This window comes from Salvelinus fontinalis, chromosome 14 (genome assembly GCF_029448725.1).
Source record: "Salvelinus fontinalis isolate EN_2023a chromosome 14, ASM2944872v1, whole genome shotgun sequence".
NCBI lineage: Eukaryota > Metazoa > Chordata > Actinopteri > Salmoniformes > Salmonidae > Salvelinus > Salvelinus fontinalis.
The window spans coordinates 54441945-54457476 of NC_074678.1; the positions used below are offsets into that span (position 1 = coordinate 54441945).

General features: G+C 42.7%; 1 protein-coding gene across 6 annotated transcripts in view; it reads right to left on the reverse strand.

The window, feature by feature from the left end:
• Positions 1-15532, reverse strand: part of ttll7 (tubulin tyrosine ligase-like family, member 7) — a 190212-nt gene that overhangs the window by 19512 nt on the left and 155168 nt on the right. For 5 of the 6 annotated variants that reach the window (XM_055862303.1, XM_055862301.1, XM_055862300.1 and 2 more), the window contains 4 exons: positions 15086-15220; positions 12114-12194; positions 7514-7674; positions 5611-5784 (listed from right to left, as the gene is read on the reverse strand). In XM_055862303.1, coding sequence (XP_055718278.1) covers positions 5611-5784; positions 7514-7674; positions 12114-12194; positions 15086-15220 — 551 coding nt within the window. Of the gene's footprint in view, positions 1-5144; positions 5167-5610; positions 5785-7513; positions 7675-12113; positions 12195-15085; positions 15221-15532 lie in introns of those variants that run through there. The other variant, XM_055862304.1, reaches the window with a different exon arrangement.

The following is a 15532-nucleotide window of genomic DNA, read 5'->3' on the forward strand; positions in this document are numbered from 1 at the left end:
CTATGTCCATATGTTCTGCCCACACCGAAAGAGAAGACCTGTTCTCAGACCTACTGTACGTGATCCCTGACACGTGTGCTCTGTACTCCTACCATGAGAAGTGCTTAAGTTCGAGAGGCTCTCATCACTGAGACCCACTCCAGTGTGTGTGTGTGTGTGTGTGTGTGTGTACTGCAGAATATATGTCCGTGTAAAATGCGTATGCGAGAGTGTGAGTGTGTGTGTGTGTTCGGCATGCGCGTGTGTGTTGCATTTGTGTGCATTTGCCAGCGCGTTAGTGTGTGTGTGTGTGTGTGTGTGTGTGTGTGTGTGTGTGTGTGTGTGTGTGTGTGTGTGTGTGTGTGTGTGTGTGTGTGTGTGTGTGTGTGTGTGTGTGTGTCAGGTAAGCAGGCGGCATAAGGATGCAGGTCAGGGGGTCCAGACACAACGGCAGTGAGTAGGGTATGAGTCACAGGCTAGCAGAAGGAGGTGACAGGTGCAAGATGGTGCTCTTCTCTTAGGCAGACATAATGTCACCCCATCGAGACAAAGCATGTGGCTAATGACAAAGTAACCGTAACCAGCCCCATGGTGGCCATGGGGCATTCACACGTGTCTGATGGAATCAAAGGAAGGATGGCCATCGTTGTGAAACTGTGCTAGGCACGCAGTGCAATGGAAGCCATTCTGTGTCAGTGACGAGAAGAGGTTAGGTTATTGGCCGGCCAGGGCTCGCAGTCTCTTGCGATTGCATGTTGACAGGTTGCTTCCCAACAGTCTCAATTTGTTTACTTTCCTTGCCTCCTTTCCTACATAACCTCTAATCTGTCCTTTCACCAGTCAGCTGTCTTGACCTTTAGACCAAGTCTGACGAAAAAAGGAGACAAGGTGAGGAATCTATCTGAGACTATTGGGACACACAGTTAGCAGGAAGGTGTGCAGTGGGGAATTGGGGGAGGGCTCAATTCCATTTTTATTTCAGTCAAATTCAGATGATGAATTGAAAGTCCAAGGGTCCAAGATGTTTGGACTCTTGATTTTTTTATTTCGATTCCTGTCCAGAGTTGACTGAATTTAAATGGAATACACTTGGAAAGTGTAAACACAACTGGACACCTCATTACCACGTTTTTTGAAAGCATTATGGTAGCTAGTGAAAGAGTGTAGGAGCAGTTGCTAACTAACTGTAAATAACTTTAGCTAGCTAGTTAACTAACTAACTTGGCTAACTGTGGGGAGAAACAATTAACTTATTCACAGTTAGTTAGCTACCACACTGCTCTTTAATAGCAAACATAATGCTGCATTTAGCTAGGTAGCTAACTAACTTGACTACCGGTAGCTGTGGGGCAAAACAATTAACTTATTCACAGATAGTCAGCTACCACACTGCTCTTTGCTAGAAAACATAAAGCTGCCTCCAAAACTAGCAAGCGGTCTCTACTAACATTTGGATGTTTGGAACGTGTGGCCTTTCCAAGCATATTGAGATCAACCCTGGTGAGGACTCAGTCAGACTGTAGGCAGCAAAGGGGTGAGGCCAGAGTGAGGGGAGGAATAAAGGTCACTAAATCGAGCATAGACCTGCGTCAATGGGCGAGATGGCAGAGCAAGAAGAGGCAGTGGAAGAGGAAGAAGAGCCATGGGCGGAGGTGGCCGTTCCAGCAGCCAATGGTGAGCTTCCGTGGTGAGCACACACACACACACACACACACACACACACACACACACACACACACACACACACACACACACACACACACACACACACACACACACACACACACACACACACACACACACACACACACACACACACACACACACACACACACACACACACACACACACACACACAGACACAGAGGAAGTTGAGAGATAGACCAATGTATTATTTGAATGGACAGAAGGAAGGATACCCCCCAGGGGCTAAGCAGGTAAATAGTATTAATTCAGGCAGGTTGCTTCATTCTCTTTCATATGTATGAATTCCCCATAGGAGTGCTAAACGTGGGTATTCCCCTGGCGGTAGAGTGATTCAATACCTGTTCCGCCATTCACTTTTCCATGCTGTATCCCTCTCATCTATCTCCCCATCTCATATTCAAAAATAATACCCGTCAATAGAAACTTCAAAATACCCTAAAAAGAATTGTTTAGTCCGACACATGCAAATACACACACCACCCCACTCCTACCCCTGCCTCTTGCCGTTGAAAGGCGTCAAGTTCCTCAAAGATAAGGCATGGAGCTCTTTAAAAGAGATTCTTCGACACAGTCGACTATTATGCTCTGGTCCAAACTAGTTCACGATATAGGGAAAAGGGTATCATTTGGAACGCAGACTAAGTCGGTGTATCCAGACTAAGGATGTGACAAATGAAAACACTTTCTTTAAACTGCCGGTTTTCTGTTAAAACTATAAGAAAGAAATCACACAACTCCATGTGAATTCACAATATTTTCATGGTCCACATCATGCCTCCCACAAAGAAAGAGAGATATGTTTTATAACTTATGCTGCTTTTGCTTTTCATGACAGTGGCGTGTGTAGCTTGCTGTTGTTGTCGTCCAATCACAAGTCATAAAACTGGCACTAGGCCACAGTCATAGAGCTAGAGCCTCAAGTTATTCGGAGATATCTAAACTAATCAATGGAAGATGGGATTTAAAATGACAGAACTAAAAGTCAAATGAGAAGGACAGGCGTAAAAACAGGTGGGCTGCTACTTAATAATCTGAATGGAGTTGTTATTCACTGTAGGAAGGGGAGAAAGCGCACAGTTAACAAAGTAGCTAAAGTAACTTTTTTTGGGAAACTAATGTAGGTATTTGTTACATTTTTACTGTTCCCTTCATGATGATGATCGGGACCTAATCCAGCCTATCCCAAAACCCCCCCGACCCCCCCACCCTTTTTAATGACTAAATTAGAAAGTACAAAGTGATAGCCTGTTAAATATACGCTGGTTATGAATCATCTAAAGCGTTCTGGGGGAAGGAGCAGGCGTAAGGTCATTTGTGGCGCGCCTCATCTGGCTCATAATTGAATTAAACTGGCCTCAGGGGGCTTGCTAACCTGCACGCTAATCCCAAGGTCATTACTTCCTGTTAACATTGTAGCCCTGTGTGTTCTTAGCTTGTGTTCCAAATAGCACCCAATTCCCTATATAGTGCACTACTTTTGACCAGGGCCCATAGGCTATGGTCAAAAGTAGTGCACTATATATATAGTACCAGTCAAAAGTTTGGACACATCTACTCATTCCAGGGTTTTTCTTTATTTTTACAATTTTCTACATTGTAGAATAATAGTGAAGACTTCAAAACTATGAAATAACACATATGGAATCATGTAATAACCAGAAAAGTATATTTTATATTTGAGATTCTTCAAAGTAGCCACCCTTTGCCCTGATGACAGCTTTGCACACTCTTGGCATTCTCTCAATCAGCTTCATGAGGAAGTCACCTGGAATTCATTTTAATTAAGAGGTGTGCCTTGTTAAAAGTTAATTTGTGGAATTTCTTTCCTTCTTAATTAATGCGTTTGAGCCAATCAGTTGTGTTGTGACAAGGTAGGGGTGGTATACAGAAGATAGCCCTATTTGGTAAAAGACCAAGTCCATATTATGGCAAGAACAGCTCAAATAAGCAAAGAGAAACGACAGTCCATCATTACTTTAAGACATGAAGGTCAGTCAATGCAGACCATTTCAAGAACTTTGAAAGTTTCTTCAAGTGCAGTCGCAAAAACCATCAAGCGCTATGATGAAACTGGCTCTCATGAGGACCGCCACAGGAAAGGAAGACCTAGAGTTACCTCTGCTGCAGAGGATAAGTTCATTAGAGTTAACTGCACCTCAGATTGCAGCCCAAATAAAAGCTTCACAGAGTTGAAGTAACAGACACATCCCAACATCAACTTTTCAAAGGAGACTGAGTGAATCAGGCCTTCATGGTTGAATTGCTTCAAAGAAACCACTACTAAAGGAAACCAATAAGAAGAAGAGACCTGCTTGGGCCAAGAAACATGAGCAATGGACATTAGACCGATGGAAATCTCTCCTTGGTCTGAGTCAAAATGTTAGATTTCTGATTCCAAAAGCTGTGTCTTTGTGAGACGCAGAGTAGGTGAACGGATAATATCCGCATGTGTGGTTCTCGCTGTGAACCATAGAGGAAGAGGTGTCATGCTGTGGGGGTGCTTTGCTGGTGACACTGTCAGTGATGTATTTAGAATTCAACGCACACTTAACCAGCATGGCTACCACAGCATTCTGCAGCGATATGCCATCCCATCTGGTTTGCGCTTAGTGGGACTATCATTTGTTTTTCAACAGGACAATGACCCAACACACCTCCAGGCTGTAGAGTGATGGAGTGCTGCATCAGATGACCTGGCCTCCACAATCACCCAACATCAACCCAATTGAGCTGGTTCTGAATGAGTTGGACTGCAGAGTGAAGGAAAAGCAGCCTGCTCAGCATATGTGGGAACTCTTTCAAGACTGTTGTAAAAACATTCCATGTGAAGCTGGTTGAGAGAATGCCAAGCTGTCATCAAGGCAAAGGGTGGCTACTTTGAAGAATCTAAAATCTAAAATATATTTTGATGTATTTGAAACTTTTTTGGTTACTACATGATTCCATATGTGTTATTTCAAAGTTTTGATATCTTATTTTTTATTTTATTTTACAATGTAGAAAGAAAGAAAAATGAGTAGGTGTGTCCAAACTTTTGACTGGTATTGTAGGTGATAGAGTGCCATTTGGGTCGCATCTTAAAAGTTTACACGTTCAAAACCAATCCCCCACCAAGTCTTATGAGGATCGACATTAAAAATAGAAGAGTTATAGAAGGGGTATAGAGGCTGGGGTCAGTTGTTGGTCAGGTGAGATTCCTGTGAAGAATCCTAGTTAGGGCGGAATGGGGAGTTTTTCGGGGTACAAAGGTTCGGAAATAACATTGTGAGCTGCCGGCATTGAAAGTTTCAAATGAAAACCATACTTTTTTTAGGGATTAGGAAGGGTAGACGTGTTGGGGGTTTAAGTAGTAATATTAAAGCTTGGCAGGGGGGGGACAACCAAGTTAGGCCTTGGAAGTGGGGGGTACCACCTAGCCCAGGTATTATTAGGAGAAACACGGAGAGAGAAAATATAAACACATACCACTTGGTTCAGGTGCTAGATGGAGAAGGAAAATGAATGAAAAAAAGAATGACGTAGTGGTGTGGTGCACAACACTTGCGTAACATTCTGATCCCTACTAGAATTTTCATCAGGTCTGAGATTCGAAACATTGCAATACCCAATGGGAATCATAACGTTGTCCAAGTCTTGTGTGTTCTCTCACTAACAACTCCATATTGGGAGTTGGAGCAAAGAATTCTTTTTTCAGAATTTTTCAGAAATCCCGTTTGGAGGCTTCCCAGAATCAGGAGGGGAATTAGCATAGAGACCTCCAACCAGGAATTCTGTAAAACCTGGGAACTGGGAAAGTTTCTACCTCCAACCAAGATTTTTTGAAACGTGTATAGAATTTTACAACACAAGATGGAAGCATATCAGTTGCAAAAATGATTTGTTTCATCAGTAGAAAACAAAGGAAGAATGGACTTCAATCCTCACCTAGTGTCGTCCCATTCGGGGCTGAGGCCGGTGAGCGAGCCCCGGGACTCTGAGACAAATTTGTAGACAACGAGGAGGCAGTCTCTGCACAGCTGCACCAGCCTCTGGCAGCACTGGAGCTCCTGCTGCGACACCACCTCGCTGCTCTTACTGAAGATGGTCTCCCACGACGAGCTGCGCCACAGAACACACAGGCACAAAGACATAAGAGGGGATAAAACAAATGCTGTACATTTAACCCCCTTTATCACACTGGCCGTTCCCCCCGACTGTGAGGCGCTCAGAACTGTGAGAGAACTGAGGGGTCGGGGCGTTTTAATGTCTCTCCTCTCCCTCTCAATTCTTTGGGTTTTTGAACGGTTTAGAGACAGTTTTTTCTTCTTCCTCTTTCAAAGCCCTTTTCAAATTCCGACCGCAATAGTCGCGGCGGCGTTTGATTGTCGAAGTTGCTCAGATGAAATATCAAACGAGGGGTCTCGTGGATCTCGAGTGTACGTTTACACTCGCGAGGTGGGCTCCAACGCTGCATGACGCCGGGCCCCCCTGCAGCGTTTATCCTGTGGCTACGGCGGCCCACGTCCTCCGGAGCGCGCTCCCTAATTAGACGCAAGCAGCATGTGGTGCCTGAGCCGCATCTGCTGGCTAATCCGCCCGGAGACTCGGACTCTCATCAAGTGAAATAAAGCCACTCACTGACTCGAACAAGGCTACAGTACGGAGCACTCGGTCATTGACAATCAATTACCAGCTGTGGCAGTTGCGGGGCAGCTATACAAAAACCCACGTAGCCCCCCACGACGAGCGCTGCTAACTGCTTACAAAAAGAATATGGAGAGGGAGGAAAAGGTTGAACCTTTATCAGCAACGAGATGAGAAGCTGGCTGCACCCACAGCTGGCTCTTGAAGATGATATAATATAATGTATGTGTGTGTGTGTCTGTAGATATGTGAATAGGAGTGTGTGTGTTTCTATAAGGATGCAGTGAGATGAGTCACTATGTAGAAAGCCACTTACAGTCGGCACAAAAATGGCACACAAAAAAAGTCGGGAGAGACATCAAAGGACCTTTCTACAAACAGAAGTGAGTGAGGAAAGAAGAGTACGGGACCTACTTTAGCCCTTCCTTCCTTCCTTCCTTCCTTCCTTCCTTTCTTTCTTTCTGACACATAAAAAGCCCCGATGATAAGAAAACAAGATCTGTGGCCACATTATGCAGACTGAGAAATGTGTCTCGACTCTGATAGACACGTGTTGCTTTCATCCCTGTAGCTCTTTTCAGGATGAGAGGGACTGTCTGTCTACCCTGTCTGTCTATACGGTCTGCCTGTCTGTCTGTCCGGATGTCTGCCAGTCTGTCTGTCTGCCATCTCCACAGCAGTGCATGGCTGGGCCTGTCAATAAGTGCACCCGCTGTCATTCAAATATGCATTGGGCAGAATGTGGAGCCTAACAAATGCTGATATCATCATGCTGTATGTAGCATGGATTTCAGTTGTTACATACTTGATTGCTACATACTTCCTGGACATTTGTTACTGAAATATGCACTCATCAAGGCAGAAAAAGACACGCACAATCCCAAATCGATCCATAGTTCCTACCAGCTATGCACTTGGGGTGATCTGAGAGAATTGGAAAGGTGTAAGAACAATGGTGAAAACTCCACTTAGTCTATCAGAGGACGAGGGCAAGGTGGAGGTATTATCATATTGTTAATACTCTCATATCTTTGCAGGCGCATAGGGGATAGTGGGTGGAGGTCGATATGGGATTGAGCACTGCAGTGTACCAAGTATTGAAGAGAAATCAGGTATTGAGAGAGAGATTGACAGACAGAGACAGAAAGAGAATGAGAAAGAGAGATTGATTCAGAGAGGCAACAAGAGAGAGAAAGAGACCTACCCAGTGTTGGAGAACAAGTTCCACAGGCCCTGTCCGTGGCTCCAGAGCAGTCGGTTAAAGACGCGGTTGAAAAGGCGATACAAATGTAAACTGTCCACGTCCGGCTCCCTCCAAAGCCGCTGCAGCACCGAGCGTACGTTGGTACGGACGATGTCCAGAACCTTCACCAGACATGAAAGAAACAGACGGGAAGAAAGGGAAAGTGATAGGAAGAGAAAAAAACGTTAGTACATAACGATGTCAAGAAACTTCATCAAACATGAAAAAAAAAAAACGTACAAGATAGAGGGAGGGAGAGAAAGAAAATCGAAATAAATCAAGGTTTCAACAGACGCCAGAGGGACAGCATGAAAGACCACCGCAACACAATAATTAATTAAGAGTGTGCTTCCAAAGCAACACACTACTGTTATTCGTCATACTTCAATTACTTCTTATTATTATTATTATTCCCACCGCTACTCCTCCTGCAGCTTTTATGTGAAACATATCATTTAACTGGATAATGTGCAGAGAGTTGCTGACATATGATTTTTATAGTCATCATACTTAAAAAAATATATAATCACTTAAAAATGCTAATTTTAACACGGAGGTCTTGGGTGACCAAAATATTACATTTTTGAAACATTGCTATTGATTCACCTTTTACGATACAGAACACTCCAAATTACAAACCCTGCAAAAATCATCATCAGAGGAGGTATAATAGTTAACTTTTTGTCATTCCAAAAACTCCCATTAGTTAACATGGTGGTTCAAAACTAAACGTAATTGCCTAGCAACTCAGCAACCCATTTTATATGAACAAGTAACTCCTTTTATAAGCTGAAGTACGCAAATATTGTCAAAATAACACTTGTAAGTTCAATACTTGATGTTTCCTATAGTCCTACTAATGCTTTTTTTTTACTGATAAAATAAGCCGTTTATAGGGCTGCCAACTTTTGAAGAGAGCTCGGGATGAGATTTGCTGTGAATTTCAGTGGCACAACTCTTAGGCGGTGGAACATTGCACTGTTTTCAAGCTCATTTCCTGCAATTCTACGTATTTTGACATGGCTTAGGCCTATGACCAGGGTGAATTGTATTGTAATAAAAACCACAGGTCAGGTGTATTCAGGATGTTTTGAACATGAAATGAACACTCATAATTCGACGACATTCTTACTTTGACTTTTTGGGGGATGAAATTTAAAGTATGCTAATTAAAAAAAAATATATATATATATATATATATTTTTTTTTACAAAATCCTGCTTGCTCTCCAGGAGGGTTGGCCACCCCTGATCTATGTTTCCCAAGTGCTGGGTGTTTCTCAAAATCACCCAACCTTCAAGAAAAATAGAATGAATATCAAAATTCAGCTGGTTTATGCCTACCAGTTGAAGATCATTCCCATAATCTTACTCGACATAGACAAATATGAAGCGCTTCTGAGTTGTGACCCACCGTACAATCTCTGCCTAGCATGTGCACAATACTAAAATGTCAAAAATTATATTTGATTTGTGGAGCATTTAATATCCAATGCTTATTTGTATTCAAAACTGTCCATGAATGGCTGCAAAAATACATAGCCTCATATAATTCATTTTCAAAGACACGACTAGGCACATCAGATTTCAAATATGTGATTACACTGTAGTGTAATCAGTAGTGTTCTCGCTGACAAGAGCAGTACTTTTGTGTTTTAGCCCAATGTAAAGAATGAGAATTGTTCCACTGATCAGACTAAATAAAATACAGTGCCTTGCAAAAGTGTTCATCCCCCTTGGCGTTTTTCCTATTTTGTTGCATTACAACCTGTAATTTAAATGGATTTTTATTTGGATTTCATGTACTGGACAAACACAAAATAGTCCAAATTGGTGAAGTGAAAAAAATGACTTGTTAAAAAATAAAATACAAAAATGAAAACTGGTGCGTGCATATGTATTCACCCCCTTCGCTATGAAGCCCCTAAATAAGATCTGTAAATAGAAAACATCTCATGAAGACAAGATTACGTAAACGCGCCCCTACACCCTAACCAAATTATTTTTTGAATCAAACTTACACTTTTGGGTTCACAATCTATTTGACCAAATGATCAGGTCACCATTCCAAACTTCCCTGCTAAAACATACTGTATTCTGCCTTTTCATTGTCACAGCCTAAATGCCAGTCACCAAACGAGGGGACTAATGCAAGTGTGGATGAAATCGACCTTAGTACATGCTGTCAAAAGGCTGCATTCTGCAATAGGGACGGGAGTAACAGCAACATTGTACACAAAACAGTGCCACAGTCCTACTCCTTTTACACTTTTATAAACTCAGCAGAGAACGTTCTCTCTCTCTCCATTCATCTCCACTCTAATCTTGAGGAGCATTTGTTTAAAACACGCATCTAATCTCCTTGACACCTTACGTAAATAGACCAATAATACTGTATGCTTCAATGTGCTGCGGGTTCACCGCGCTGTGGCAAGACAGGGCAATGATAGGTTCCCGCTCATGATGTTAAATTACAGGCGCAGATGCTCCAATTTCAAAACAAATTGGAGCACAGTTGAAAGTTAACGAGCTGACTAATCAGAAAAATTAAAAGCAGTGCTTTTCCAATGCGTGAGATAAGAAGTGGATTGGCCGTGAGACGCGCCTTTGACCCTCTTCTCACGCTCTCACGGCCCAAAAGTTTCTTAAGCCTCTGGTTAGCGAGCTAGCTCTGTCTTTTAAGAAATCTACTGACCACTACTGAACCGCAAAACTACTGACCACAACAACACAACTACACCATAACTACTGACCATAACCACACAACTGCTGAGCACACATCTACAGACCACAACCCCACAACTACTGACCACAACTGCTGACCACATTATACAATTTCACTTAAAAACCCTTTCTCATCTGTAAATGCCTGTATTATTACTGTAGGACTACTTAGGGTCACTGGCAATCGCGGATCATATTCAACGTAAAAAGTCCAATCCAAAAATATTTTTGGAACAAGGGGTATGGGAATATGTTCACTGTGTAGATAATGGGTAGACACTCATCTCAGAAAACCAATAGAGTTGAGTTGTTTCCCACTGTAGAATTGCCAACATTGTGAGATCAAAATCATCAACAGAGGCGCAAGATAAAAAGTGGTCGCTAAGGGGCGAAAAATACTTCTGGAGAACTACACCATTGTGTAGTCTAAGCCTTTGGGGCAAGCCTGGGGTTTAATGGAAGTCGTCAAACTACAGCCTATACATGTAGGATATCTTGTTGTTACATTTGATGTCAATTCAATAATTGGAAAGCAATATTTACAATCGATTAGGGCGTATAGGCTATCCTATAACTAGAAAACGAGCCGTTTTCCACTGCCATAACACTTTCAGTCAGCTGAGCAAGCAGACAAAGTTTCTACTGAAACTTACTTTTCTAGTTTTAACCTGAGGTTTCTAGTTTACTGGGAGTGTTCTTTCTTAGCTGGCAGGTGTGGCTGTGTATACTTGGAAGCCGATGCACACGCAACACACAGACACAAATGCATGCAAAAAGAAGCACGTAATACACACGCGCACACACACACACACACACAGAAATCAGGCGGAGTGTGTAGGTAGGCAGTATCTGATGAAGGCTGATAGAGAAGTACAGGGACCAGAGATTGCAGGCGGTCAATGAGGGATCCCTCATCCCTCCTTTCCATTCTCTTTCTTTCAGAGCAATGTAATTGCTATTGCCGTGGAGCCTTTGATTTCTTGTCTTATTACTGATGGCCATGATGTGTGTGTGTGTTCCCGTGTGTGCTGGCATATGTGTGTGTGTGTGTCGATATAGGAGAATGTGCGTTTCTAAAGGCACAGATGCTCTATGAATGGGCTAGCGTAGGGTATAGAGCAAAACGCTGTCTCTATTTGACTGCTACCTCCACCATCACTAGGCAGCCTCCAATGCTAATCAGATAGCAGAGTGCTAGGATAGCTACAGGCCCAGCCAATGTATGGTGTTCATTAGAAAGGACCAGGGACAAGAGAGTCTGTAGCATTACATTCCAGCACATTCCACCACCACAGCCCACATATGAGATCAACAGCATTCATGTCATGTCAGATGCGACTTTGTTTTTGTTCACTGCTCGTTATTCCTCGCTACGTCTAGCTAAGGCTGTCAACGACGGTGATGCAAGGCATAGCCACTTGCTCCCTCCCCCTCAGTCATCATTCACTCCCCTGAACAGATCTGATCCTCCTAGTTTCCACCATATTGCTTTCACCTAACCAGATCTGTCGAGGGGACTGAATGGCGAGGCCAGAAGGGAGGAGCAAGTTTTTGGAATGAAATGCATGGAATGAAATAAATCTGCACACATCCAGAAATGCTGGTATACTGAATTACCAAATGTCTCAATATGACAATAAATACAAGCATCAAAGGTATAATCTGCAATATTTACAGCTGCTCAATGACAATTTAAATAAATGATATACTGTATACCCATATACTGTAGGTTATAAAAGAGTGGGCACATTTCATTATCTTTCATTAGCATTTCATCATCTTCATTATGAATCAAGAGCCACTATCCAAATCAGGATAGTGGCTTTGATGAGACTCACCTTCCTTTGTTTGGTGGAATCCAACTTCACCAGCCAGTAAGAGGCCACTTTGGGTTTGTGGTACTTCCAGTTGTCTAGTATCTGAGAGAGAAAAGCACAGAATAAAATCAACAATCTGCAACAATAACTCAACAATAACTGTATTATTCACCAGTTGGGACATTGTGCAAAGAGGAGTAGCCTTTGAACAAAAACTTAGACCCCCGCGCAGCATTTTGCAAAGAAAGGAGACAAAAATTAAAATGATCTCCTTTTCCTATATGTGTGTGTGTGTGATTTTCTCTCTTTCTCTAGCTTTCTCTCTCTCACTCATCCCCCCGTTCTCAGCAATCAGCTCATGGAAGCAAAAAAACTATTTCTCTCCCATTTCTATTCTCCCTCTCCATCTCATCCCTCATGTTCAGCAATCAGCCCATGGAACCGGCGGGGTATTGTTACTCAAGTATTCAAACAGTTCGGGGTCTGCATTTGCGTTGTGCCTCGGAGACTAAATCAATGTCTTGCGGTAGAGACGCCGGGAACCGCGAACAAGGCCGGCTGCAACCGAATAGGCCTTTTCATCCAAGACGCACGACCCAAAACTATATTCTATAGACCCGGCCGCCTCAGACCACCGCACCTTTTCACAGTCTACGGCCGTCTGTCAATCTGTTGGAGTCTGGTGTTAGGACGGTTATAATTGACCTGCATTTTTTTTTTTTTCTCCTTCTTTTATGGTGTGACTGTGAATGTGTCCAGTGAAGAAAGGCCTTAACCCCTTACACTCGTCGAAATTGGCCTATATGGATAGGGCCAAATTGAAATGTTTCGCATAGAAGAACTATAAAAACCATATGATTGACCAATGGTAGCAAATGAAAGAGAAAACTTTACAATGGGGAAATGATCAGACCAAAGGTGAGGGCACAACAGTTCACCTGACACAAGACTAAATTCAAACATTACACTGTTGATTTGATGTGCATTTTCACAGCATTTGTCAATAACAAAATCTGAAAATACTCTTGATACACTCAGTAACATTAGAATAATATTCATTGACATTTTTTTGAAAGATTGTATACACACGTTGGCAATAGAATAAGCTTTTAATTTATGCCCACCTGATCCAGATTCTTCCTGGAACCAAGAGGGTTCTATCTGGAACCAAAAAAGACTCTTCAAAGGGTTCTCCTATGGGGAGATCCGAAGAAAACTTTTACGTTCTAGATAGCATTTTTTTTTTCCTAAGACTGTAGCATGGAGTCATGTTTGCATTCAAGTGCGTGTTCTGGCGCAAATTATCTGCACAATGTGACAAACGTAGGCTCATTCTGTTCAGGAGAACCTGGGGTATAATGCGTGTCATCCTTCTAACTGTGGATCAACCATAACGATCATAAATGTTGATACTGTAAATGACATGAGTTTTGAAAAATGGAAATGTGAAGTGCACATTTGGACTCATGGGTGTGTGGTTTTCTTGCATGACATCAAAGCGGTATTTTTTTAAATAATATTATCCTCAACATCTTATCTTTCAAAACACATCGACTCCTCTAAATGTATAGCATTTCCTTCACTCAGACAACAACAAATGCGCAAAAGTAGCTCAATTAGCGGGAGGGATGGAGCATCTTCGTGTCACGCGTGGTGCTCAGGTTTATAACGGCTCTCAGTCAAAACCCATACAGCGCTGTGAAGCAGAGAACCTGAGCTCTGATGTCATGTAAAAACATGTTACTGTACAGCCACCGCATTCCAATTTAGGCGCTTATCAATGATACAATCTGCCATGTTCAACCCGTAGACGGGATGACGGGCTGTGAGGGGAAAGTGTTAAACTGAAACTGAGCTGAACCTATATGAAATCAAACTGACACCCTAATTTACATTAACACGCACACACTTGATGTATTCTCTATGACGACGCTAACCGTGCGATTTTACCAATCGCTATGTTTGAAATGCAGTGGGGAAGAGAATAGGGTGCCATTTGAGACACAACGATTCCACATGATTAATGTGGTTATGAATAATCCTTGGCTCGCGATTTGTAACAGATTTCAAAATGACTTTGAAAATAACATCAATCACAAAACCATCTCAAGTTGTCATTTTCGGCAACTTGAAACCACGTTTAAAGTAAAAAATAGCAAGCCCCCGCGCTTTACTGTGGGACTCAGTAGGTAGGAGCAAGTTGCTTGCAACGTTTTGAATATAGTCAACTATGAATATCATTTTTTTTTTAAAGGTGCAATATAATATTTCCTGGTTGCTAAAATTCTAATAGTTTGCCTAATTTTATTTTATGTGACAAAACAAGCAAGTGTAGAGAATCATTGTACCATCTAAACCGCTGTGAAATATATTTTTAATAACCAAAAACACTGTATTTTCATCTGTTTGAAGCTGGTGTACAAAACTGAAAGTAAAAGACAAAAACTAAACTTAAGCACGGGAAGCATAGAAAAAACGCACATTGAACAGATCTATGCCTTCTTAGACTTGGTTTCAAACGCGAATGACAGACCTATAACTCACATTTCTATGCGAATTTGGTCGGGTCGCCCAAAAAGTGACATATTGCAGCTTAAAGTTCACAGTCAACCACGGTGGCTCACTATTTTCACACTGTCATCTCACAAGTGAGGTAACGAGGCAGCCAGGTGCGGCTGCTCATCTTGCGCACCTGTTAAGAGTTTATTAGCGGAACAGCTGGAACTGCAATTGTGTCACACGACCTCGACACCGATGTAGCGGAGGCGATCCGTCCAGGGGGAAAGAGGCATTGACAAATACACATGCGCTGAGGGGAATACAGTGAGGCTTTCTCCTGCCCACGTTTTGGCCATGAGGGAGTTTTCAAAGACAATAGGCAGTCAGGAGGCCATTGTGGAGGGGCTGGGAGGTCAGGAATAGTCGCATACTCTATGGTTGGCTCTGGTCATTGTCTCTCTTTGGAGATACGCTGTATATACATTCACACACACCTCATCCAGAACAGCCTCGGCCTCCTCCTCAGTCTTCCCCGGGAAGCGGATCCTCATGGCGCTGAGAGCGGCCAGGCTCTGTCTTGTCAGCTCTGTCTCCTGGTCTTTACTCCTCAGGATCAGCACGGGATCACCCTGCACACACAAATGTTCAAAACACATACATAAGCCAAACAAATGAACAAAATAAATAAATACAGGCCCGACAGACACACATATAGGTCACACACACACACACACACACACACACACACACACACACACACACACACACACACACACACACACACACACACACACACACAAGGGTCAGACACACAAAGGAGAGAGAGGAGAGAAAAGAACATGAATGGGGTTGAAATGCTTTTCATCATGAGTTTCAGCTGAGATCTCAGAGAGCAGAGAGCTAGAGAGAGAGATGGGGTAGAAAGAGAGACGAGAGAGACA